Source organism: Camelus ferus, chromosome 18, assembly GCF_009834535.1.
Source record: "Camelus ferus isolate YT-003-E chromosome 18, BCGSAC_Cfer_1.0, whole genome shotgun sequence".
NCBI lineage: Eukaryota > Metazoa > Chordata > Mammalia > Artiodactyla > Camelidae > Camelus > Camelus ferus.
In genome coordinates, this window is record NC_045713.1 from 21819058 (window position 1) to 21842064 (window position 23007).

The 23007-nt window shown below is 60.7% G+C and overlaps 6 protein-coding genes across 22 annotated transcripts; 3 read left to right on the forward strand and 3 right to left on the reverse strand.

The window, feature by feature from the left end:
* The first annotated feature begins 510 nt into the window (after nt 1-510).
* Nucleotides 511-6035, forward strand: WDR24 (WD repeat domain 24). Its single transcript, XM_006172626.3, has 8 exons — nt 511-1845; nt 2970-3147; nt 3298-3970; nt 4503-4621; nt 4700-4821; nt 4916-5020; nt 5102-5442; nt 5615-6035. The coding sequence occupies exons 1-8, from the start codon at nt 1365-1367 to the stop codon at nt 5966-5968; spliced, it is 2373 nt and encodes a 790-aa protein (XP_006172688.2). The 5' UTR covers nt 511-1364; the 3' UTR covers nt 5969-6035.
* Nucleotides 6036-6074: 39 nt separating this feature from the next.
* Nucleotides 6075-9013, forward strand: JMJD8 (jumonji domain containing 8). 4 transcript variants are annotated; one of them, XM_006172643.3, is made up of 9 exons: nt 6075-6350; nt 6428-6526; nt 6740-6788; nt 6866-6962; nt 7040-7108; nt 7193-7312; nt 7415-7482; nt 7561-7695; nt 7778-9013. In XM_006172643.3, exons 1-9 carry the CDS (start codon nt 6238-6240, stop codon nt 7856-7858), a joined length of 831 nt encoding a protein of 276 aa, XP_006172705.1. In that variant the 5' UTR covers nt 6075-6237; the 3' UTR covers nt 7859-9013. The 4 variants fall into 4 exon arrangements, with proteins under 4 accessions (XP_006172705.1, XP_032316524.1, XP_032316526.1 ...); XM_032460633.1 differs by having other exon boundaries at nt 7561-7690; XM_032460635.1 differs by having other exon boundaries at nt 7280-7312.
* On the reverse strand, nt 7911-10339 carry STUB1 (STIP1 homology and U-box containing protein 1). Its single transcript, XM_032460626.1, has 7 exons — nt 10054-10339; nt 9316-9514; nt 9062-9227; nt 8779-8866; nt 8570-8626; nt 8368-8484; nt 7911-8290 (listed from the first exon to the last, which is right to left on the reverse strand). Exons 1-7 carry the CDS (start codon nt 10312-10314, stop codon nt 8165-8167), a joined length of 1014 nt encoding a protein of 337 aa, XP_032316517.1. The 5' UTR covers nt 10315-10339; the 3' UTR covers nt 7911-8164.
* An 81-nt stretch (nt 10340-10420) lies between these two features.
* LOC102509032 lies at nt 10421-11940 on the forward strand. Its single transcript, XM_032460637.1, is given in 6 exon segments — nt 10421-10564; nt 10566-10663; nt 10736-10830; nt 11020-11179; nt 11368-11520; nt 11650-11940. Coding segments are annotated over 6 exon segments (696 nt in total). The 5' UTR covers nt 10421-10538; the 3' UTR covers nt 11814-11940.
* A 190-nt stretch (nt 11941-12130) lies between these two features.
* On the reverse strand, nt 12131-16402 carry RHBDL1 (rhomboid like 1). 4 transcript variants are annotated; one of them, XM_032460624.1, is made up of 8 exons: nt 14650-16402; nt 14033-14194; nt 13579-13803; nt 13336-13484; nt 13110-13222; nt 12936-13036; nt 12795-12855; nt 12131-12585 (listed from the first exon to the last, which is right to left on the reverse strand). In XM_032460624.1, the coding sequence occupies exons 1-8, from the start codon at nt 14686-14688 to the stop codon at nt 12368-12370; spliced, it is 1068 nt and encodes a 355-aa protein (XP_032316515.1). In that variant the 5' UTR covers nt 14689-16402; the 3' UTR covers nt 12131-12367. The 4 variants fall into 4 exon arrangements, with proteins under 4 accessions (XP_032316515.1, XP_032316514.1, XP_032316513.1 ...); XM_032460623.1 differs by having other exon boundaries at nt 12131-12721; nt 14033-14191; nt 14650-16398; XM_032460622.1 differs by having other exon boundaries at nt 12131-12721; nt 14650-16397.
* A 739-nt stretch (nt 16403-17141) lies between these two features.
* On the reverse strand, nt 17142-22918 carry RHOT2 (ras homolog family member T2). 11 transcript variants are annotated; one of them, XM_032460655.1, is made up of 19 exons: nt 22700-22857; nt 22526-22584; nt 22346-22427; nt 22209-22252; nt 21244-21297; nt 20815-20864; nt 20629-20737; nt 20432-20533; nt 20258-20356; nt 20013-20121; nt 19849-19924; nt 19374-19458; nt 19159-19301; nt 18977-19077; nt 18760-18890; nt 18583-18669; nt 18351-18473; nt 18056-18258; nt 17142-17822 (listed from the first exon to the last, which is right to left on the reverse strand). In XM_032460655.1, exons 1-19 carry the CDS (start codon nt 22734-22736, stop codon nt 17648-17650), a joined length of 1869 nt encoding a protein of 622 aa, XP_032316546.1. In that variant the 5' UTR covers nt 22737-22857; the 3' UTR covers nt 17142-17647. The 11 variants fall into 11 exon arrangements, with proteins under 11 accessions (XP_032316546.1, XP_032316549.1, XP_032316543.1 ...); XM_032460658.1 differs by having other exon boundaries at nt 17142-17774; nt 18583-18663; nt 19804-19924; XM_032460652.1 differs by having other exon boundaries at nt 18583-18663; nt 19804-19924.
* Between the last annotated feature and the right edge of the window lie 89 nt (nt 22919-23007).

Sequence of the window (23007 nt, forward strand, 5' to 3'; positions counted from 1 at the left end):
TAGAGTTCACACACATATGTGACAGACGATAATCAGTATACAAAGGAAAAGGTTGTGACAAGTGCTGTGGAGGTGGAGGTGACAGTGACCGGAGAGGCAGTGTTAGATGCAGTGGTCCGGGAATGCTTCTGAGAATGTGACACTTAAGCTGAACCCTGAAGGATAAGAAGACGCGTTATGGAGAGAGAGCGACAACGTGTGATGGCGGTGAGGCAGGAAAGAACTCGGCGGGCTGGAAGCTGCGGGGCCTAGAGGTGCGCGGGGAAAGGAAGACGCCGGGAGTTTGCGATTTATTCACAGTCCGGTGGAAACTTCAGAGGGACCTTAGGCCAAAGAGTGGTATCTGGCTGCTGTGCGGGGTTCAGATCAGGGGGAACGAGTGACCCAGGGAAAGCTGTCAGGAAGCTGCTCACGGGGTCTGGCGGAGAATGAGGAAGGAGGCGGAGACGACGGAGGGATTCGGGACTCGTTTAAGGAAGCCTAGACTTGCCGACGGACCTTGGGGGAGAGATGAACACTGGTATTAATATACTGCGACAAAAAGAACAACCCCCGATACGCAATCGGGGAGCCTCTGTACCCAAGTCCTGAACCACACACCTCGGCCTCTACCAGCGCAGCTCCCTAATCCGGAACTTTGGTGATGTGGGCGTCCGCTTCCAGCCAGGGGCTGGCAAGTAAAGGACCACGTCCGGCGTGGGGGCGGGAAAGAGACGGGCTGCTTCCGGCGCGGCGGTTCCGGCTCGGCTGGGTAATTTTAGGAAATGGTTTGGGTGTTCTCGGAAGGAGCGATTTATACGGTTCTTCTGGCTCTGTTCCCGCAGCCTCCGCGCCGCCAGCCTCTTCTGCTTCCGGTCCCGCCAGACACCCCCAGGCTCCTTAAACAGCTTGATCCTTGAAGTCCCTCTGTGTCCCCCGCCCCTCTACAGCCTGTGTCTTCTGGGCCCCGTTAGCCCTTCTACCCCCCTCCCCAGAGGCCAATTGTGCGGACGGTGGAACAACCTGACTTAACTGACTGACTGAAGGTCCAGTGACCGTTCTGATCTGGCTGTTTTGGGGGGGAGTGCGGTTCGAGAGGTGGCCTGGCCTGGGACTGACCAGGTAGGGTCTTCCCCAGAAGTCAGACATGGCACTGACTAGCCTCAGGGCAGTACCTTCTGACTGCCTGGCCAGAGTGGTGGAACTTGCCTATCAGACTGACTAACGGTGGACTGCCTTGGAATGGCTCACCAAGGCTGACCAGTCCAGGCCTAAGCAGTTTTGGAGGAACCACCAGGGGTGAAGGGTCCGAACTGACAGGCCCCTGCCTCCAGCCTGACCAGGCCTGCCCACTTCACTGACCTGTCCCCACCACCTGTGAAGCCATGGAGAAGATGTCTCGCGTGACTACAGCCCTGGGTGGCAGCGCACTGACGGGCCGCACCATGCACTGCCACCTGGATGCACCAGCCAATGCCATCAGTGTGTGCCGTGATGCAGCCCAGGTAGTGGTGGCCGGTCGCAGCATCTTCAAGATCTATGCCATCGAGGAGGAGCAGTTTGTGGAGAAGCTGAACCTGCGTGTGGGCCGCAAGCCCTCACTCAACCTGAGCTGTGCAGATGTTGTCTGGCACCAGATGGATGAGAACCTGCTGGCCACAGCTGCCACCAATGGTGTGGTGGTCACCTGGAACTTGGGCCGGCCGTCCCGCAACAAGCAGGACCAGCTGTTTACTGAGCACAAGCGCACAGTGAACAAAGTCTGCTTCCATCCCACCGAGGCCCATGTGCTTCTCAGTGGCTCCCAGGATGGCTTCATGAAGTGCTTTGATCTTCGCAGGAAGGACTCTGTCAGCACTTTCTCGGGTGAGGCCCTTGGAGGTGGGTTGGGCAGGTGTGCATCTCTGCAGGCAGCTAGCCTGTCTAGGCATGTTGAGAAGTGCTCTGTGCATTAAAAGCCTTCAGATGTGCTCCCAGACGGCCTCCTGGAGGAGGGGGTCAGCCTAGCTGGAAGAGTGGATGGAGGTCAGCAGGGGAGGGGTAGGCCTGATGGAAGTGTGAGGGGTACCTGGAGTGTGGTCGTAGCTCTGATGCACTTGTGGGGTCAGCAGGAGTTGAGGCTGGGTGTAGGATCAGGGAGAGGGTAGAGCCTGAGCAGATCCACAACTAACCTGGGCAGCTGAGCAAAGGGTTTGTTTAACTGCCTCTTCCCTTGTCTCAGAGCTCCAGGCCACCTTACTGCATGATGTCTTCTACTTCCAGGGTCCTCAGCCCAGGGAAGCAGTAGCGGTGTGGCACACAGCCTGGTGCTGCTCCTACAGTTATTTTCCCAGGAGGCCCAGCCCCCTGACAGCCCAACTTGAGCCAGCTTTCCCTCTTCCACCTTGATGAGATCAAGTGAAGCATAGGGCAGAGCCCTCAGAGAACTGGGGGCCCTCTTAAGACAGACCTTGAGCTACCTGTGCTGAGACAAAGCTGGAGTGGTCCACAAGGGTGGACATGACCCTCAAGGCCTCCAGTCCTCTGGAGCTGACCTGGCAGCTCCAGCTAAAGGTGAAGGGACTGGGCAGAGGTGGGGGCAGCCCATTCATGCCTCCTTGGGCCTGAGGCCTGTGACGTATTGTGGACAGATGGCCCAGTGAGGCTCCTGTTCACTCAATGCTCTGATACCCAGTCCTGAAGCTGGCCACAGCTTTGCACAAGGACTGATGTCAAGACACAGAATCCAGGAAAAATCAAGGTCCAGGAGTTTGTGTCAAAAAAACACCCAATGCCTGTCCTGCTTGCCAGCCCAGGCTATTCTTGTCTGCTCTGTGAGCCCTCTCTGTACCCCCGTCTGCCCTGGGCAGGCCTCCTGACCTGGGTCACAGGCAGATGTGACATCAGTCCACATCCATTCTGAGGGCTCCGCTCTTGATTGCTGTCCCTCCTGGAGCTCCCTGGAGGCTGGCCCCCTGACCTTCTCGGCTCCACTGATGTCCTGCCCACAGGCCAGTCTGAGAGTGTGCGTGACGTCCAGTTCAGCATCCGGGACTACTTCACCTTCGCCTCCACCTTTGAGAACGGCAACGTGCAGCTCTGGGACATTCGGCGGCCGGACCGCTGTGAGAGAATGTTCACAGCCCACAATGGGCCTGTCTTCTGCTGCGACTGGCACCCAGAGGACAGGTGTGGGGTGGGGTGGGGGCTGGGGCGACGGGGCAAGGCAGGTGGGGCTTATGGAAGGGCTATCTCACTGCCTCAAGGCATGTGAGACAGAGAGTGGGGAGCCCTCCCATCCCAAAAGAGGACACTGAGAGCTTCCTGGGCTTTCTGCAGGGGCTGGCTGGCCACAGGTGGGCGTGACAAGATGGTCAAGGTCTGGGACATGACTACACACCGAGCTAAGGAGGTGCATTGTGTGCAAACCATTGCATCTGTGGCCAGAGTCAAGTGGCGACCTGAGTGCCGCCACCACCTAGCCACGTGCTCCATGATGGTGGACCACAACATCTACGTGTGGGATGTGCGCCGACCCTTTGTGCCAGCCGCCATGTTTGAGGAACACCGCGACGTCACAACAGGCATCGCCTGGCGCCACCCACATGACCCCTCCTTCCTGCTCTCCGGCTCCAAGGACAGCACCCTGTGCCAGCACCTGTTCCGTGATGCCAGTCAGCCCGTTGAGCGCGCCAACCCTGAGGGTCTCTGCTACGGTCTCTTTGGGGATCTGGCCTTTGCAGCCAAGGAGAGCCTAGTGGCAACTGAATCGGGGCGCAAACCCTACACCGGGGATCGGCGCCACCCAATCTTTTTCAAGCGCAAGCTGGATCCAGCTGAGCCCTTTGCAGGCCTTGCCTCCAGTGCCCTCAGTGTCTTTGAAATGGAGCCTGGCAGTGGTAGCATGAGCTGGTTTGTGGACACGGCTGAACGTTATGCCCTGGCTGGCCGGCCACTGGCTGAACTCTGTGACCACAATGCAAAAGTGGCTCGAGAGCTTGGCCGCAACCAGGTAGGTGAGGCTGGGCTGAGGGGGCCATGACCTTGGGGCAGCATCAGGAGGCTTCTCTGACTTTGCTAAGCCCAGACCCTGTCTTGAGTTTGGTGCTTGGCTCTGGTCAAGGCTACCACTGGCTTTTGCCCCAGTAACTGAGGGTGTCCAGAGCCCCAAGAGTGGGCCAGACGCCAGTGCCATTCTTGGGGTGCCGGTCTGGGGTATTGTGGGGCTGGAGCCCCCTTTTCTGGCTTATCTTGCTTTTGGATTTCCCAAGGCATCTGGCCCTGCAGAAGTCCACAGTGCTTCTCTCATCACCTCCGTGGATCCCAGGCTCGTTTCCACATTTCCTTCTGTGCCTCTGCTGGATGGAGGCTAGGATTTTTGTCTTTCCCGAGAGAGCCTCAGCTCCCCTATCTGGGGTGGGCCAGGACATTGGGTCCCTGGGGCAGCTGAAAGCTGAGGGTTTGTGGTTCCGTGGGGGGGGGGGGGTACCTGCACAGGCTGCCAGGGACCTAGGACCCTGTGAGTGACCAGTGCCCACCTCTAGGTGGCGCAGACGTGGACCATGCTACGAATCATCTACTGTAGCCCTGGCCTAGTGCCTGCCACCAACCTCAACCACAGTGTGGGCAAGGGCAGCTCCTGCGGCCTGCCACTCATGAACAGGTAGACACCTGGGGGTGGCACTCCCTAGTGGGTAGGATTGCTGGAGCCCACCCACCTATTGACCCTCCCTCCCCCCAGTTTCAACTTGAAGGATATGGCCCCAGGGCTGGGCAGTGAGACGCGGCTGGACCGCAGCAAGGGTGACACACGGAGTGACACAGTGCTGCTGGACTCCTCAGCCACGCTCATCACCAATGAAGGTAGGCTAGAGGGCAGGCACAGAGCGTTCATGGGAGTGGGACTGGGGCATGCCAGAGCAAGCCGGCCCTTGAATGCCCTCACTCCCTTGGGCAGATAACGAGGAGACCGAGGGCAGCGATGTGCCTGCGGATTATCTGCTGGGCGATGTGGAGGGTGAGGAGGATGAGCTGTACCTCCTGGACCCAGAGCATGCACACTGTAAGTGGGGCTTGGGGAGGGGGAGGGGAGGGGAGGCGGGGCCAGAGACTCAGACCCTGCCTACCCCGCCCTGCACCACAGCCGAGGAGCCAGAGTACGTGCTGCCCCAGGAGGCCTTCCCGCTGCGCCACGAGATTGTGGACACCCCGCCCGGGCCTGAGCACCTGCAGGACAAGGCTGACTCGCCCCACGTGAGCGGCAGTGAGGCAGACGCAGCCTCCCTGGTGCCTATGGACTCCTCATTCTCACTCATCTCTGTCTCACACGCACTGTACGACAGCCGCCTACCGCCTGACTTCTTCAGCGCCCTGGTGTGTGACATGCTGCGCTTCTATGCCGAGCAGGGTGACGTGCAGATGGCCGTATCCGTGCTCATCGTGCTGGGTGAACGTGTGCGCAAGGACATCGACGAGCAGACCCAGGTGGGTGACAGGGTCTAGGGGGCTTTCCTGGAGCAGCTGCTACCCCCAGGACTGCCCCTGTACGGTCCCCCTGCACCCATACCCGTGTCTGTGCCCAGCACAGTCTGGTGAGGCCCCTCAGTGCGCTTGCGACCCTGGCTTCCTACCTCCCTCCCCCTCCCCACACCACCAGGAGCACTGGTACACGTCCTACATCGACCTGCTGCAGCGCTTCTGCCTCTGGAACGTGTCCAACCAGGTGGTCAAGCTCAGCACCAGCCGCGCCATCAGCTGCCTCAACCAGGCCTCCACCACCCTGCACGTCAACTGCAGTCACTGCAAGCGGCCCATGAGCAGCCGGGGCTGGGTCTGCGACAGGTGCCACCGCTGCGCCAGCATGTGCGCCGTCTGCCACCACGTGGTCAAGGGTCTCTTCGTGTGGTGCCAGGGCTGCAGTCATGGCGGCCACCTGCAGCACATCATGAAGTGGCTGGAGGGCAGCTCCCACTGCCCTGCCGGCTGTGGCCACCTGTGCGAGTACTCCTGACCAGCCTGCCGGACCCGGAGGGGGGGTGGGGCTTATGAACCAAATAAAGGAAGCAGGAGCCGCAGTCTGGGGCTACCTGTCATCTGGTCGCGTCGCTTAAGGTCGGATCCCCGCGGGAGGTTGTGTCGCCAAGTGAGCTGTCAGTAGCCAGTAGCTGCTTCTGGTGTGGCCTTCGTCCCGCCTTTCGGAAGTACCCCCTCCTTCCGGGGCGGGCCAAAGGAGGCCGCTTCCGGGAGCCGCGCCGTTGCCACGACGACGAAGTTCCCGGCATGCCTCGCGGCGGCGGGCTCATGGCACCTGGGTTGCGACCACTTCTGCTGCTCGCGTTCTGGATGCTGGCGTCTTCCGCCCGGAGTCCCGGGGAGGCGAACCACGGAGGATGGTGAGCAGCGCTGGGCGGCCGGATAGGGCGGGGCGCGCGGCGGGACGGCCCGGGGCATTGACCGGTTGTGTCCGCAGGCCGCAGTATGGGCCGGGGGCACCGGTGGCTGTGGCGGAGGAGGAACGCTGCACGGTGGAGCGCCGAGCGGACCTCAGCTACGCCGAGTTCATGCAGCAGTATGTGCATCCTCCTGTGTGGCCACACCTCCCACGCCCGAAAACCATCCTTGGGGTTCCGTCACCCTACACCTCTGAGGCCGTGCACTGGTCTGCTGGCCCGTTCCCCCGGAACTCCCTAGGCTGCCTCCCCCAGAGCTCATGCGAGCGCGCGTGGGCGGGACGGTGGTAGGCGCGGACTAGCCCTGGCGGTGACCCTGCCCTTCTTTCTAGCTACGCCTTCTCCAGACCTGTCATTCTGCAGGGGCTCACAGACAACTCGGTGAGTGCTCACGCCTCTCCCGACCACCTTTCGCCCTTGCTAGACCTGACCCCTAAGTCCTCTCCCTACTCCTGCAGAGGTTCCGGGTCCTGTGCTCCCGTGAGAGGCTGCTGGCCTCTTTTGGGGACAGCGTGGTCCGGTTGAGTACTGCCAACACCTACTCCTACCGGAAAGGTGAGCTGCCCCACCCCGGAACCCAGCATTGTGCTACCAGCACAAACCAGTCCTGACCATTCCTTTTCACACTGCAGTGGATCTGCCCTTTCAGGAGTATGTGGAGCAGATGCTGCACCCTCAGGACCCCCTCTCCATGGGCAATGGTGAGCCAGATTAGGGTAGCATGGGATGATTTAGGAGTGCCTAGGTGCCGAGATCCCTGCATTCTCCCGTGTTCTCTCTGACAGACACCCTGTACTTTTTCGGGGACAACAACTTCACTGAATGGGCATCACTCTTTCGGCACTATTCTCCACCTCCATTTGGTCTGCTAGGTACCACTCCTGCTTATAGCTTTGGAATTGCAGGTGAGTGTGCCTTTCAGGACCAGGAGACTTGGGGACTGGGCAGCTGGAGAGAAGGGGGAGAGGATTAAGCTTGGTAACCGATTGTTCATAAATAACCCACAGGAGCCGGCTCTGGGGTGCCCTTCCACTGGCATGGTCCCGGGTTCTCGGAGGTGATCTACGGTCGCAAGGTCAGCACAGGGTGGTGGCTGAGACTTTGGATTCACTGACCACAACACACAGAATAACCTTGCTGCTTCCATTCTCAGCGCTGGTTCCTGTACCCCCCTGAGAAGACACCAGAGTTCCACCCCAACAAGACCACGCTGGCCTGGCTCCGGGACACATACCCGGCCTTGGCACCATCTGCACGGCCCCTGGAATGCACCATCCAGGCTGGTGAGGTCAGTGGCTGGAAGGCTGGAGCCAGGGTGGGCGCAACCGAGGGCCCCCAGCCAATCCCTGTGCCCTCCCATCCTCCACCAGGTGCTGTACTTCCCTGACCGGTGGTGGCATGCCACACTCAACCTCGACACCAGTGTCTTCATCTCTACCTTCCTCAGTTAGCCAAAGGAAGGGGGTAGCTGGCGAACCTGTTGCACACCAGCACACGCCCCTATAGTGCTCACAGATTTTATTACAGGGACAGTGCTGGCAGCAGCAGCCTCAGCCCCTCACCCACTATTTCTGGTCTATAAGAGGGATGAGCGGAAGCTCATGGCCCAGTAGAACTGATGGGGGTGGGATGGGGACACCAGGGCAGAGATCCAGGGATATAAACTATGTACAGAGGCTAAAGGCTACTGCCCCAAGGCCCTACTGTGCCAGGGTACCAGGCAAGGCAGGGTGAGTGACCCATGCACTTGCCCTGCCTCAGTAGTCCTCCACCCAGCCATTCTCGGAGATGAATGCATCGATGACCTCTTTCATGGCCAGGTTGGGGATGAGCTGTTCCTGGGTCAGGGGACTCCGAGTCACAGGGTCAAAATGGCCCACACGCTGCAGCGACAACAGGATCAGGATTAGAATATGTTCAGTGGGTGTGGGCTGTGCTCCCAACTCCTATGGGCTCTCACCTGCAGATGCTCCTCGATGTCTTTGCGGTCATAGGTGATGCCACTGGGTGTGATGCAGGGCTCCCGCATCAGCTCAAAGCTGATCTTGCCACACAGGTAGTCGGGGATGTCTCGCTTCTGCAGCACACAGGGTCAGGTCAGGGACCAGGAAAGGATGCTGCTCTGGCTCCTACCCACAGACCCCAGAGGAAAGCCAGCTCACCTTTCTCTTCTCGTCCACCTGGGAGAAGAGCTCATCCATGTCTGCCAAGTACTTGTCCTGCAAAGAGCCAAGCAGCTTCACATGGGTCTAACACCCCAACTCCCTTCCCCAGGCACTGGCACACACAGACCCAACCGGAGCCAGGGGCACCTCACACCACATGCGTGCAAACACACACAGGACCCACGCTTGGGCCAGGGCACCCTCACATGCTTGGCCTCAATGCAGGCCTGCTGGGCTCGGATGTGGCTATCATCCTCATCACCCTCATGGTTCCGCTGACACTCTTCCAGCTCCCTGGGGGGTCAACCAAAAGCTGATCAGGAGTGGGTCTGGCCAGGAGAGGTCAGACTCCACTCCAACCTTGAGCTTATTCAGGCCTTGTTCCCCTCCATCCGCTGCTTACCAGTTAGCCTTCAATAAACACTTGTGACTCACAGTTAACCTTAGAGTGGTGATTTGTGAGGGGAGCCTGTCATCACCACAGCCCACCTCTCACGCTCGGCCACAATGAGTCTTGTGAGGTAGGAGTGCAGCTCGTTCTCCTGGTGGATGCGCCGCTCCTCAATACTGTTCCAGCGCTTCTTCTTGGCAATTCGCAGAGCACTGGGAATGTCATCCCCAAAGTTCAGCCGCTGTTCCTTGGCCAGGTTGTAGGCTGGGGGAATAGAGGATTCAGGTAATCCTCCAGCCAGTACACCCATCTGGTCCCAGATGCCCTGGAACTGGCCAGCCTGTTGGCCCACCTCGTTGCAGGTTGGCGATAGCCTCATCATAGCTCTCCATCTCCAACTGGCATTGCCCCAGGAAAAAGTGTGCCTTCACAGATTGCCCATCCAGCTCTAGCGCGCGCCGGCAGTCAGCTAGGGCTTGCTCATGCTGCTGCATCTTCAGGTAGCACAGTGCTCGGTTGGTGTAATACACTGCCACCAAGGGATTCCGGGTCTGGGGACCAAGGTCGGACCAGCCAGCATAAGGGAGTGAGCTCACCCTGCTCCCTCTGTCCCAGCTTGAGGCCCATGGCTGGAATCAAGACACTAGAGGTTTCTTGGCTTCCAATTCCCTGGGTTCTGTGGATGGGTGGAGGGTGGAGCCTACTTGACCCACCCTCTCCATTCTAAGGAGTCTTGTGAAGGTAGCTTTCCCATACTTGCGGAGATCCTGTTTTGGACTCGGACTTCTAAAGGGGAAAGGGTCCCTCATCCCACTGGGCCTCAAGCACCCTGAAACTCCCATCCGCCACAGTTCTCTGGCAACCAGCACTGGCTTGGGAGCCGCAGCCTTGACCCCTCTGGAACAAGATCATCACCCTCAAAGCCCATCACCGTCATCCTCAGAGCCCAAGCGCCCCACCCCCACCCTGCCCAAAGGTCTGGGGAGGGCGGCCGGGCAGGGGTTCTAGGGAGGACGCTGGGCTGAAGCCGCGGTCTGGCCCCACCCCTGGCCCAGACGCGAAACCTCTCCCGCGGCGCGGGCGCACTCACGATGGCGCGGCCGTAGCAGGCCGCCGCCTCCGGATACTTGCGGCCCACGAAAAGCCGGTTGCCCTGCTCCTTGAGCTCCTGCGCGCTCGGGCTCTTCTCGGGGCTGCCGCCGCCGGCGCCCAGCCGTGCGCCGCCCTCCTTTTCTTCCTTGCCCTTCATGGCGCCGCGCGGCACGGCCTGGGCTCCGCTCCCAGGCTCCGAGCCCGGCCCGCCCTGCGCCCGCAGCCCGAGCCCGCGATCCGCTCGGGCCCGGTCCAGCATCTCAGCCACCGGAACTTCCGGTCGCGCGGGAGGGCGGGGACAGAGGGGCGGGCGGGGCCGCGCGTGCACCCGAAGCACGTCGGAGGCGGGGCAGGCAGGGAGTATGCACTCAAGACAACACGACGCGCGGCATCTAAATCTGAGAAGCCCGGAGTTGGTTCTGACTGAATCCCGCCCCGGCGCTCCAACGCCGCACCCCCGAGGCCCCGCCCCGGCGCGTAGACATGGCGGCGTCCTGTGGGCTTTGGGACTGAGGACCCGAGCCGCTGGGCCGCTGTCCTGAAGCGCCACCCGGAGGTGCTGAGGGCGCGCGCGGGCCCTCGGGGACGGCTGGAAGCCCTGGACAGATGATAGGGCTGTGGAAGGATCGAGCGGGCGGGCGACTTTCTTTGTCCGGACTCCCCGTCACCGCCCTTCCCCAGGTATCGAGAGGAGTTGCCTGCGGCCATCAAGGGCCGAGTAGAGAAGCATGTGACACTAGATGACCTGGAGCAGTTGCTGGCGTGGAAACTGGCAGTGAGGCGCTTCCCACGTGGAGGGTGGAGTCTCCTCCCGGGGCGGGGCACAGCCACGTGGGCGTGACTTCCTTCTGGGCGGGCCCTCCTCCTTGAGGCGGACCCTCACGGCGTGGGCGTGGCTTCCTCCTGGGAGCCGGGACCCCGACGAGGTCTACCAACCCTGAACCCTGACACGACCTGGCCACAGAGGGGCCTTTTCCGGCCGCGCCTGCAGCAACTCGTGACCGTCAACTCCCCGGAGCTGGTGGTGCAGCGTTCGGCCGCCGCTTTCCGCCTCCTGCCAGACATGCACGCAGCGGTCATGGAATTGTGCGCTCTCCAGGGTGTGGGCCCCGCTACTGCCTTGGGTTAGTCGGGAGACCTGGGCACTCCGGCGGGGTTGCGGGCGGGACCTGGCCTATTAGCGTCCTTATCTGTGAAGTTGCCTAACGGCTACGCACGTGACACCACACCGAGATCATTGGTAAGGGTGGCCCCAGGCTGAGTCTGTCCTGGGACTGATGGGGCCTGAATGCTGGCCCTTCACTGCCCGCAGCGATCCTGGCTGCTGGAGCTCCCGAGGTGGCCGCTTTCATGTCTGAGGAGGCAGTGGCCGCAGTGCCTGGTTTGCCAGCCCTGCAGTACACTCTCAAGCACTATCTGCTGTACTTGTGCAGGGTGCAAGAGCGTGCCACAGCCCTGAGCCGAGGTGAGGAGACTGACGATGGTGGCCAGGGAGGGCATCCAGGACCCTGGTCAGGGTAGAGTGGGCACAGCTATCCAGCAGGGTAGGGTGGCCAGGGGCCCTGAGACCCAGACTCCCTCTGCTCCTCCCTAGGCAGGGCCTCAGGGCTGTGGACCCCTCACCACATGGAGACAGCACTGTGGACATGGGCTATGGGGCAGAAGCTGTGCCCTGATCTACTGCCTGATCTCAGTCCCAGCCCAGCCACCCCCGACGACACCAGGCCAGCCAAGAAGCGCAGGACCCAGGTGGACTAACTTGGCTGTGGCCCAGAACCTGCTCACCTGCCATATGACCTTAGGCTGCAAGTGTCTCTGGACAGCAGGCTGGCAGAGCAGGAGGCTGGCTGCTGCAGAAGCTCAATAAATGCTTATTGTACTCACATGTGATCCTGAGGCCCACAACTCTCCCCAGGGGCTCCCACCTCCGACACAGAGGTACCTCCTGCCAGATGCAGAGGATCAAGGGGTGGGGGGAGCCCATGCTGCCCACATGGAGGGAAGGGCCCTCACAATTTGTTTAGCCAGTGGGGAGAGCCCAGATCAGCCCCCAAAGTACCAGTACAGGTCCCTGATGCTGTGTAAAATATTTATTCATTCTCCAAAAAGGCTCAGACTGCAAGTCTTGGAGGAGAGGCCGGGCACAGTCTCCTCTGGGGCCACCCTTGGGGACCCCCACCACCCAGCCCAGTCCAGCAGTCCTTCCCCCAAGGCCTGGGAGGGGGCAGCCAGGGCTGATGTAAGGCTTGGCCTGGGCTTGGCCACTGGGGCCACCTAACCCCGCGGGGAAGAAGTAGCCTCCAGACGTACATTCACAGAGGGTGGACATGCAGACCTGCCTGGTGGCTGGCCCACAGATGCCGCACCCTGGCTAGTGTGGCCCTGGGGACCCTGTCAGGGTGGCGGGGGGACATGGGCACCCAGCAGGTCATAGGCGAAGACGTTCCAGAAGATGGCGAAGAGCAGGAACGTGCCATAGGCAAGCAGCACCACCCACCAGCCACACTGGTCCCGCAGGCGCTCCTCGTAGCTGCGCAGGATGGTCAGGCCCATGCTGACACCCACCACTGCACCCGCTAGGTGTGCCATGAAGCTTGGTTGCGGGCCAGAGGCAGGCAGTGGCGGGGAGAAGCGCAGCCACACAGCCCGGCCCACCTCGGAGCTCACTGCAGAGGGAGGCAGCAGGTGAGCGGTGCCCTAGCAGTAGGCTGAGGCCCACCCCCCAGGCCCTCTACTTACTGCACACGAGGGCCAGCACCATCCTTAGCAGCTTGTAGGGACACCTCATCCCAGCCCAGTTCTGAGAGAGCGTGAATAAGAGAAGCTGCGAGGCAGGCCTTGTGGACCCCTCCCCGCCCGCCGCTGGGGCTGCCCCATTACCATGACGACATTGGCCAGGTGTGCGGAGCACAGGGCGTAGACCCCGCCGGAGCCCCCCACCACAGGGGCCCGCATGTCAGTAATGGAGACGGTCAAGGAACCTGTATGAGCAAGGGGAAAGCTGTGAGGTGAGGCCTGCCAGTGAGGTGGCCAGGGTGCACGCGCCTGCCTCACCTGCCAGCACACCGGCCAGGTAGAGAAGGCTGATACGGAGCAGGCCGTGTACCATCTCCAGGGGCACCCCGATCATCAGCTGCAGGAGCGCATTGAACCCCAGCTGCTCTAGCCTGGTTGTGTGGGGCAAACAGGTACGAAGGGTGAAGTCCCCCTGTCCCCACCTCAAGGGGCCAAACCCTCCTGATTCAATCTGAGGGGTGCCAGGGGTGGGAAGCCCACTCACCCAACATGCATGAACATGTAGGTGAGGAAGCGCCAGGCTCGAGCACGGTGGCCGGGGTGGTACACAAGGGGGCTCTTCATGTACTCGGGGTGGTAGGTCTGCAGCACCCACTTGTTGAAACGGGCCCCGTAGCACAGGAACACAATGATCTGGAGGGCGACAAGCATTAAGGCCAGGCAGGGCCAGGGATGCTGGATGGAGGCTCCCCAGGGCAGGGTGGGGGCGGTGGGCAAGCAGGCCCACCTGAGCTAGGGTGACCGAGGCCATAAACACTGGGGGTGGGCAGCTGCGGTGCCGGTAGAAGTACCAGTGGCGGTCCACCTCTCGGGGCAGGATCTCGTAGGCCACGTAGCGGACAAACCGCTTGTAGACACCCAGGCCCGGCTCGTCCAGCAGCCCATCCCGGGGCAGTGCCCGCTGTCCGTTGGCGATGGCCCGCTTGAAGCTGCTTGAGCGCTTGCTGCTGATCTGGGGGGCGGGGCCTAGGCATATAGGCCACCATACTCCCCCCATGGCTGCCCTGCCTAAGTGGTCCACCCCTTTCCTCACAGGGTCTGAGGCTCTGTTCCACGGCTACAGCCCTCCCGAGTGGGAAAGGCAGGGAGGAGGGGCCGCCTGCCCACCCCACTCCAGCCAGGGCACTGTGCCTGCTAAGGCCTGGGCCCCCAACCCAGCTGCCCACTCCCTGTGCACTGACCAGGTCCACCAGCTCCTGGTAGCAGATCTGGCCCCGCTCGTTGCTCTGGGCCAGAGCCACCAGCATGTCCAGCTTGGCAGGGTCCAGGGGCAGCTCATGGCTATGCACCAGGCCAGTGAAGGTGTCCGCACCGATGAAGCCTGTATTCTCAGGGTCCAGCTGCTGGGGTTGGGGCAGGGTGGGGGCAGTGGCCAAGGCCTGAGGGTGGGCCCGGCCGCTAGACCACAGGGCTGGACCAGGTCAGCTGGGAGAGGCAGGTTCCAAGCACCTTCAGTCCAAGCCCCTGTGCTCACATGGTCACAGAAGCTCTGGGCACTGGTGCCTGGGACCCAGGCCTCCAGCTTCTCCAGCTCTCCAGGGGTCTCCCCACCTCATTTCTGCCCTGCCCATCTTGGAAGGGTAGGGCCAAGGTCTGAGGACAACCACCCTCCCTCCCGCCCTTCACCCAGCGCCGTGGTCTGGCATGCCCTTTTCTGGGGTCTCAGTCAAAGGACCAAGGTCGTGCAGGGAGAAGACTGGGCTGAGGGTCTCTGGGAGTTCCGTACTCCACAGCCCACCCAAGGGCGGAAGACCAAGTCGGGGGCGGTGCCGGCGCCCCACCCCCACCTCCCACGCACCTGTTCCTGGATAAGCTGCAGCAGCGAGCTCCTATCCATAGAGCCAGGCCGGGCCGGGGACCGGGGGCCGGGGTCGGCGGCCGCGGCCGGGAGGGGCTGCTCTGCGGACGACTCCGCTCCGCCCCGGCCCTCCGGCTCCGCCCGCTCCGCTCAGCGCCGCGTCACGGAGCCGCCCGCCTCCGCCGCACACGGCGCTGCCGCCGGCCCAGCCACACGCGCACCCCCCCAACTTGGACGTGCCCCCGAAAGAAGGGCGCGCGGGTCGCCGAGTTCCCACCCTGATCAGCGAGCGCTGCGTGCAGGCGCCCCCAGGCCGCAGCGGGGAAACTGAGTCATGAGGGGCTCGCAGGCCCCTACCGCGCACACCCCTTGGTCTCGAGCTGGGGCCGCGGCGCCGACACCATCTCCACCGGGAAGTCTTAAGGGAACAGCCCACAGCTGAGACTCCCCAGGCAGGGGCTCCTTGAAGGCGCCTCCCTGCAAGACAGGCTCGCCTGTCCTGCTAGTAAGACGGCACCACGGCCCTAGCCCTCCCCAGGGTGCGCTGAAGCCAACAAGGGCTACTAGCAGGGAAAGGGGAAGGTCCTTGCAGCTGCCTCTGCTCAACGGGTGGACACCAACCCATAGCACACACTTCAGGCTAGAGGTTCCTGACCGCTCCTGTGGCCACAATACTGAAGAGCCCCCAGCGGACAAGACTGCAGCGGGGATGAGAAGAAGCCCTACTTCCTGGGGAGGGCAGGAAGGTGGACCGACTCTGGGAACGTGCAACCATAGCAACCCCTACCAGGGCCACTCATAACCGTGATGCAGCTGGGCCTCAGGATAGTCGCAGCAGCTAGAAATAGCATCCTGCCCTGTCCTGAACCGAGGATCTCTGGCCATTGGAACTGGGAAGCTGGTTGGATGGTTGAAATAACTTCAGGGCCTGACCCCAGCTCCTACTGGGTCAGGCACGAGCATCCCTACCAGGTGGGCTGTTCCTCAACCTCTATAAACGGAATACATATCAAGCTGGGGGAGGAGCCCTGGACTGCAAGCCTGCCTTGCACAGGAAGCACATTATGTGGAGGGGCAATTGAGGAGCCAGGGTCTTCCACCTGGGCACACCATGGGCTGACTCTGCTCACCAGAGAGAACACCTGAACAGCAAGTGCCAAAGACTAATCCTAAGATGAGCCCCCTCCTCAGGCCAGGAAAGTTCTGTCCCGTCTCCTCACGCTGGAGCTCTTTGGCTGTCTTCTGCCCAGTGGGAGAGGCAGAGACCTCTGGGTGGGGAATGAGGAATGGGGCAGCTCCCCCAGGTCAGAGCCACCTTACACATCTCAGAACCCCAAATCCTCAGCACAATTCAAACTGACAGGATGCTGAGATTTGGGGAGCGGGCACACCTAGGGAGGATTCACATCAGAACGACCTCAGGTATCAGGCCCCCTCCAGCCTCTTATCCTCAGGCCAGCATGGACATCACTGAATGTAAAGGCTCTGAGGCTGCAGCTGGGCCATAATTGGACCTTACCCTGGCCTGAGGCCTCAGGATGGTAACCCAAAACCAGAAGGGAGGGGTGTGGCCAGGAGTAACATTTCCAGCCCATATCCAGACCAAGGACATGTTTTAGTTGATTTAAGAAAAGTCATCTTCATGGCCAACAAGGACATGAAAAGATACTCAACATCACTAATTGTTAGAGAAATACAAATCAAAACTAAAAGATATTACATCATACCAGTCAGAATGGCCATTAATAAAAGTACACAAACGATAAATGTTGGAGAGGGTGTGGAGAAAAAGGAATTCTCCTACACTGTTGGTGGGAATGTAACCTGGTGCAGCCACTATGGAGGACAGTATGGAGGTTCCTTAAAAAACGCAAAATAAACTTACCATATGATCCAGTAATCCCAGTCCTGGGCACATATCCGGAGGAAAATATAATTCAAAGACACATGCACCCCAATATTCACAGAAGCACTATTTACAAGAGTCAAGACATGGAAACCACCCAAATGTCCACTGACAGCTGACTGGATGGATATGGTAATACATATACTACGGAATACTACTCAGCCATAAAAAAAGAATAAAATGCATTTGCAGTAACATAGATGGACCTGGAGATCGTCATTCTAAGTGAAGTAAGCCAGAAAGAAAAAGAAAAATACCATATGATATCGCTTATATGTGGAATCTAAAAAAGACACAAATGAATTTATCTACAAAACAGAAACAAATCACAGAGAACAAATTTATGGTTACCAGGGGGTAAAGGGGGTGGGAAGGGATAAATTGGGAATTTGAAATTTGCACCTTTGGGGAGTGATGGAAATGTGAGCTATATTGATTGTGGTGGTAGGTTTCACTGGTATACGTGCATCTATCAAAATTCATCCAATCGTACATCTGAAATATGTGTACTTTACTGTATAGGAATCATACTATAATAAAGGTGTTAAAAAGAAAAAAAAATCATCTTCAGAAAGTAGGACCCAAGATGGAAAAGACACAAGTGAAGTTTAATCAGGAAACCCAATCTCTTTTGTCTTCTGTAAGGGGCACAGCCCTGGACCTGTCTTCAGATGGGGGGAAGGGGAAGGGCACAATGGTCCAGCCACTTCTTGTCCCCACCCCCTGCCTTTGGCCCAAAGCTCTGCCTTCTTACCCCCTTCACATATACTGGCCACCTGGGACCAGGAAGGAGGAGTAGAGCCCTGAGAATTCAGCTCTGGGGTCACTGGCTTCTTCACCCATGCCCCACAGTCCCTCTAATACAAGAAGCCCACAAAGGAGGGCAATGCCCAGCATCTGCAGTGGGACAGGACACAGGGTTCTGGGTCCTGAGGACCCACTCTTGCTGCTCCGGCAGAGGCATGGCAGGGAGAAGACTGTCCTCAGAAGGAAAGCTGAGACAGAAAGAAGCCCCCCACTCCCCACCCCAAGCAGGTGGCCCCATACCAGCACCCTGTGGGCCCTGATATCAGACCAAGGGGTCCTGGGGACTCAACGGCTCTTCACCAGGACCCTGTAGAGTGAGAAGCTGAGGACTGCAGCGACGGCGGCCCCAGCGGCCCCCAGGGCCACCCGGAGCCAGAAGGAGGTAGTATGTCGCTCCCCATGAACAAGGTGTCTGTAGGAGAGAGGTGATCCTTGCTGCTGTACCCTCCATCTCCGTCTCCTAGAAACCCATGCAGCCCCACATCACTGCTCCTTGTCAGCGCCCAGCAAAGCAAGACCCCCAGACAGAGCAGCCTGTGAGACCAGGCCCTGAGTGCCCTTTTTGAGCATTAGCACTGGCACCAAGGCCCACCCAGCAACTCTAACCGACTCCAGTCCTGACACCAGAGCTGTCCCACCCTCCCAGTGACAGGGACAGGTCTCCCACATGAGGACTGTGCTGCTGATACCCACGGGAAGGTGGCCATGGTGGCGAGCCGGGTAAAGATGGTGGTGTCTGGCATGGCTGGGCCAGCACAGGAGAACGGGGTCGGGGCAGGTAGCCGATGCCTGCGGCAAAACTCGGTTGGGGACAGGCCAGGTGACGAGATGCCTCCGGGCAGGTCAGCCTTGGAAGAGACGAAGAGGCAAGGGGTCTGTCCATCCATGTAGTGGCGCTGCAGTGGGGGAGGGGTGCATAAGCACACTGGTGGACCCCTGCCTGTGCCTGTGCTACCTGGCAGGGCCTCCGGGGCTAATGGAAACTTGCCTTGTAGACACTGGCACACAGTGTGAAGGACGCAGGGTCACTGCCATCAAACATCAAGCAGGCAACATCACACGTAGCATCAGCTGCGACGGTCAGCAGGCTGTCTGCACCCACCTCGCATAGCTGAACAGAGGGTGGCCTCAGAAGGGCACAGGGCTTGGTTCCCCAGGGCCACCTCAGGACAGCTCCCCCAGTATGCACAGCCCAGATCTGATGGGGATCCCACACTCACTATCAGGTACTTTTCCTGCCCGTTGACCTGAACTGTGTCAATGGCATAAGTGGAGGACTCCTCAGCGGGATCCTGGGCACCCTGGTGCTGAGGAGGAAGACACCTGAAGCTCGCTGCCCTGACTCCCCCCAGGACCCCTCCCCACCCCGGGCCCCTTGCCGTACAGTAGACGCTCACCCCCAGGCCACGGCCAAGGAAGGCCTGCAGGAAGGAGGACTTGCCCACTCCACGGGCCCCCACCACCTTGCACAGGAGCACACTCCTCTGTGTCTGCCCCTTCTCCTGGTCCAGCCTCTTTTCCCGGGTGACTGTGGGCAGGGGGCAAGGATGAGTGAGAGGGAGGGGCTGCTGGGGAGGTACCAGGCAGGAGGCTGGTATGAAAGCAAGCACCCACCTGTAATGGCATGAGCCTGAGAGTCCTGCTCATAGAGAGTGGGGTAGCCCAGGTAGCCAAGGTGCTCGAGACAGCACTGGACATCTAGGTAGGTCACCAGGCTGGAGACAAAAGAGGTGGAGATGTGTCACTGCGGGGCAGAAGGCGTGGGGGGTGTTTCGACAGGTGAGGGCTGCACTTACGTCCACTGGCAGAGATACCCGTGCAAGGGCAGCCGACCAGCCTCGGTGCGGACTGTGCGGGAGAGCTGGGGGCCCCAGGGAGCAGCTGGAAACACGCTGAAGAGGCTCTGTAGCTCCGCTGGTGAGAGGGCGCCATCCCGGTCCTGTGGGCAGAGGGGCTTGGTGACACGTGCAAGAGGCCATAATGGGAGTTTGGGGGGGCCCAGTGCCCTCACCTGGTCATGCTTCTCAAACATCCTCTGCACAAACTGGTAGCCACGGTGGTTGAGCTCAGCGCTGCAGCCAGGGGGCACGCGGAGCCTGCAGGGTGCCAGGGAAGCTGAGCTTGGCAAGCCTCCCACTTGTGGACTTTCCTGCCCTGCTGGCTGCTGCTCCCCACCTTCAGCAGAGCAGGCAGGCAGGCGGTTGGGGCTGGGGTGACTCCCAGAGTGTGTGTCCCAACTGGCCCCCCCCAGTGCAGGGCACCTCCTTCCTCCACAGGCCACCAGGCAGGCAGCCCCATCCCACCTAGTGCTCAGCCCACAATAAGGGTTCCAACCTCCTCCAAAGACAAGCGTCCTGAGGGGCCCCAGCACAGGGTCCAGAAGCCTCCAGGCCCCATTTGACACAGAGCGGAGGCAAGCCCTGAGCCCAAACACCACTCACGGTGGGAAGAGGTAGTCGGCCGTCAGCTCAAGCGAGTCACCGTACCCAAAGCGCCTCAAGATGGTCCACGTGGTCTCATGACGGCCTCGCTGGATGAACAGCATGTTCAAGAACAGGAATCCTGCTCAGGAGGAGCAGAGGAGCAAGTAGCACTGGGCACAGCCCTGCCTCTCCCCACACCCGAGGACAGGCAGGACATAGAGCCTCACCATCCAGGGTGAGCCGGTCGTCCCGCACGCCTCCCGCCACGTTCCTGCTCACCACCATCTTCACATCCTCCAGGGCCTGTGGGGCCAGGGGGTGCCCGAAACAGGATTTCTGCCTCCGAGAGAAAGCAGCTGTTGGTCAGCCAGCTGCCCTGAGATCGCACGGCCTGTCACCAGGGCGGCTGAGGCGTGGAGGGCAGCTGCAGCTGAAGGGATGACAGAGATGAAGGAGACAGAGGGAGCTGCACCTGGAAAGCGTTGAGCTCCTGGTCATTGAGCGCCTGGTCCATGTCCTGGTCTGAGAGCCTGAAGATGCGCGTGAGGGCCTGGGCACACGCGGGCCTCAGCTGTGGGGACAGCCGGCTCAGCATGCCCCCACTGCTCCCATCCACTTGCCCTCCCTGCTGGTACGCAATGCTCACCTGCTTGGCCTCAGGGTCATAGAGGGGGGCTGTGGGGTGCAGCACGGCCTTCTGTGCGTAGTAGAACAGCTCTGAGATGTTCTTCAGGTTCTTGGCTGAGCACTGGGACACATTGGAACAGACTCAGAGAGGTGAGGCAGGAAGGCCCCCTGCCCTGTCTCCACAGTCCTGGCACCCCCACCGCCCAGCATGCTCACCTCCACACAGGTCTCTATCTCAGGGAACTGGCTCATGATAGGCAGCACGGCCTCCATGGAGCCCCCCGGCTGCAGGTCTGACTTGTTGCCCACCAGGATGATGGGGACCCTGGGGGAGAGGCCTATGGTCACCAGGAATCAAGAAGCTGGTGGTGCCTAACCCTCCTCCCCTGGCCCCCCTACTACCTGGGCTCCCTCTTGCCCCCATTCACCAGTGGGATCCATTTCGTTCGAATCTGAAAAGCAAGGCCACGCCATGAGGATAGAAGCTTGCCCAGCACACAACTCCCACGTGGAACTCATCTGATCCCAGCAGTTCCCCAAACACCCATAAGGGGCCTGGAGTCAGCAACCACTTCCCAGGCCCAAAAGGTTCAGACACATGGCTGGCCACACTCTTTGGATCATGGGGCTCCCTGGGGAAGCTGTGGGGGTCCTGGCCAGGGAGGCTCTGGGAGGCTCCCCCAAAGCACTTGTTAGAGATGGGGCTGGCCATGGGTGCAAGCCGCACAAGGCCCGGGTCAGCTGAGCATCCACCTAGGGTGTGTGTGAACAGGCCAGTGGTTGGGTGCCAGTGGCAGGAATCCGGGATTGATAGAGAGCTCTCTTGCTCACCTTCTCAATGGTGGCCTCCTCAGACACGTCATACACCACACACACCACGTTCGCCTATGGTAGGGAAGGGAAGCACAGTGTTACCTAAAGCTTCCTGCTTCATTCACACGCTCCACAGGTTGTTGCGGGAAGCCCGCTCCTCCAGCCAGTGCTCCTTGGCCAAGTCACGCTGGGACTGGCACTTGGCCACTCACACCTCTGGCGAGCCCTTCCTTGACTGTGCCCACTGCGGATGCCAAGCCCCAGGACTGCAGTTCTAGTCTGCGAGTCCCAAGGGCTCAAGACAGACACAACCACCCTGATACCTGGCACCCCAGCCCCAGTCTCAGCCCTTTGCTTTCTGGTCACTACAGGCAAAGAAAATGATAAGGACTACAGTACAAGAAGGGTGACACCAAGACAGCTGCAGCCCATACCCTTGCCCAGTGGCATTCCCATGACACAGCAGAGGTTCCAGGGGCAATGCCACCAACCCCCAGGAGCCTGTTTCAGGCACAGGTTTTCCTAATAACAGGAAAACAGAAGGCTGTGTAGCCCACAGCCCCGGTCAAGACACCTACTGTGGCCCAGGGTCTCAGGGTGTGGACCGGACTATGGGGTGGGGATCAGGTAGCTGGGCACAGAGCTGTTTAAGGGATAACTTTTGAAGACTTGAAAGCTGTTCCCCAGGGTCCATTGAAGAGGGAAGGCTGGGCCTGGAGAGCCATGGGGCTGGCCAGCCATGTGTGCAGAAGGGAAGATAGGTCCCTCTCCTTTCCAGCTCCCAGCAGGGTGCATCACAGAGACTCCAATAACTCTCGGTGCTGACAGGTCACAGCAGGATTAGTGAGGCTGTGCACACCCTGAACACTTTAATCCAATCCCTCAGAGAGAAGCCAATCAAGCTCAGGCAGCACCACTCCCTGGCCCGAGCCCTGACACTCGTGCCCAGCACCTCCTTCCCAAGCCCTTAGGACACACTGTACCTTGTGAATCTCCTCCTCGAGCTCCTCGGCTGTCTGTTCAACTTCTAGATGGAAAAAAAGACCTCACTGCAGATGCCAGAAACACCCGCTCCTGGGCGGAACCCTGAACAGCACTATGGGCGGGCAAGCGGTTCTACCTGAATAATCCACGATGTGCGTGGGCACCTTCTCTGGGGTGACGTCTGCGGGAATGGTGATCTCTTCTGCCCGGGGCGGGACCTGGGGCAGACAAGGCCGTGAGAGCAGCCGGGAGGGACTGAGGGCGGCGGTGCCAGGGCCTCGGCCCCACCTGGGCACTGGGGCGCACTCGGCCTTACCTCCTCGGGGAACTCCTCGCCCACCAGCGACAGGATCAGCGACGTCTTCCCCACCTGGGCTGCGCGGGGAAGCGCGGTCAGCGCGGCAGCCAAGGTCGCGGCGCCCCGCCCCGGACAGGGCTGGCCCCAGCCCCAAGACCCCCGCCCCAGCCCGACCCCCGCCTGAGCGCCTACCCTCGCCCAACAGCAGGATACGCACATCCCGCTTCATGGCGGCCACCAGGAGCTGCTGCCCGACCCCAACGCAGAACCAGCCCCTGACTCCGACCGCCACTGCAACCCCGGCCCCGGCCCCGGCCCGCCCTCTTCCCGCGGGTACTTCCGGCTCCCGTCCGCGCAGCCGCACTAACGAGTCGGGCAGACCAGAGGCCGGGCTGTGCTGCGGCGCCACCGCGTGAGCGCGTCGGGAACTGCAGGTGGCGCGCCGGCCGGAGGGGCGGGGCCTCTGGCCCACGTGCCGCCCAGCCCCCGCAGTTCCTGCT

Bases quoted from the DNA above. Each gene is read 5' to 3' on its own strand.
- WDR24 (XM_006172626.3), top strand. From the start codon at position 1,365: ATGGAGAAGATGTCTCGCGTGACTACAGCCCTGGGTGGCAGCGCACTG. The intron at 3,971-4,502 runs GTAGGTGAGGCT...GCCCACCTCTAG, and splicing joins GAGAGCTTGGCCGCAACCAG to GTGGCGCAGACGTGGACCAT. The intron at 4,622-4,699 runs GTAGACACCTGG...CCCTCCCCCCAG, and splicing joins GGCCTGCCACTCATGAACAG to TTTCAACTTGAAGGATATGG.
- JMJD8 (XM_006172643.3), top strand. From the start codon at position 6,238: ATGCCTCGCGGCGGCGGGCTCATGGCACCTGGGTTGCGACCACTTCTG. The intron at 6,527-6,739 runs GTATGTGCATCC...CCTTCTTTCTAG, and splicing joins TACGCCGAGTTCATGCAGCA to CTACGCCTTCTCCAGACCTG. The intron at 7,109-7,192 runs GTGAGCCAGATT...TCTCTCTGACAG, and splicing joins CCCCCTCTCCATGGGCAATG to ACACCCTGTACTTTTTCGGG.
- STUB1 (XM_032460626.1), bottom strand. From the start codon at position 10,314: ATGCTGGACCGGGCCCGAGCGGATCGCGGGCTCGGGCTGCGGGCGCAG. The intron at 9,228-9,315 runs GTGGGCCAACAG...CTATTCCCCCAG, and splicing joins TATCGCCAACCTGCAACGAG to CCTACAACCTGGCCAAGGAA. The intron at 8,867-9,061 runs GTGGGCTGTGGT...TTGACCCCCCAG, and splicing joins ATTGTGGCCGAGCGTGAGAG to GGAGCTGGAAGAGTGTCAGC.
- RHBDL1 (XM_032460622.1), bottom strand. From the start codon at position 14,688: ATGGATAGGAGCTCGCTGCTGCAGCTTATCCAGGAACAG. The intron at 13,223-13,335 runs GTGAGTGGGCTT...CCACACAACCAG, and splicing joins TACATGTTCATGCATGTTGG to GCTAGAGCAGCTGGGGTTCA. The intron at 12,856-12,935 runs GTAATGGGGCAG...ACGCTCTCTCAG, and splicing joins ACCTGGCCAATGTCGTCATG to AACTGGGCTGGGATGAGGTG.
- RHOT2 (XM_032460651.1), bottom strand. From the start codon at position 22,736: ATGAAGCGGGATGTGCGTATCCTGCTGTTGGGCGAGG. The intron at 20,357-20,431 runs GTGAGCATTGCG...CTGTCCCCACAG, and splicing joins ATGACCCTGAGGCCAAGCAG to CTGAGGCCCGCGTGTGCCCA. The intron at 20,122-20,257 runs GTGCAGCTCCCT...TCTCGGAGGCAG, and splicing joins AGGAGCTCAACGCTTTCCAG to AAATCCTGTTTCGGGCACCC.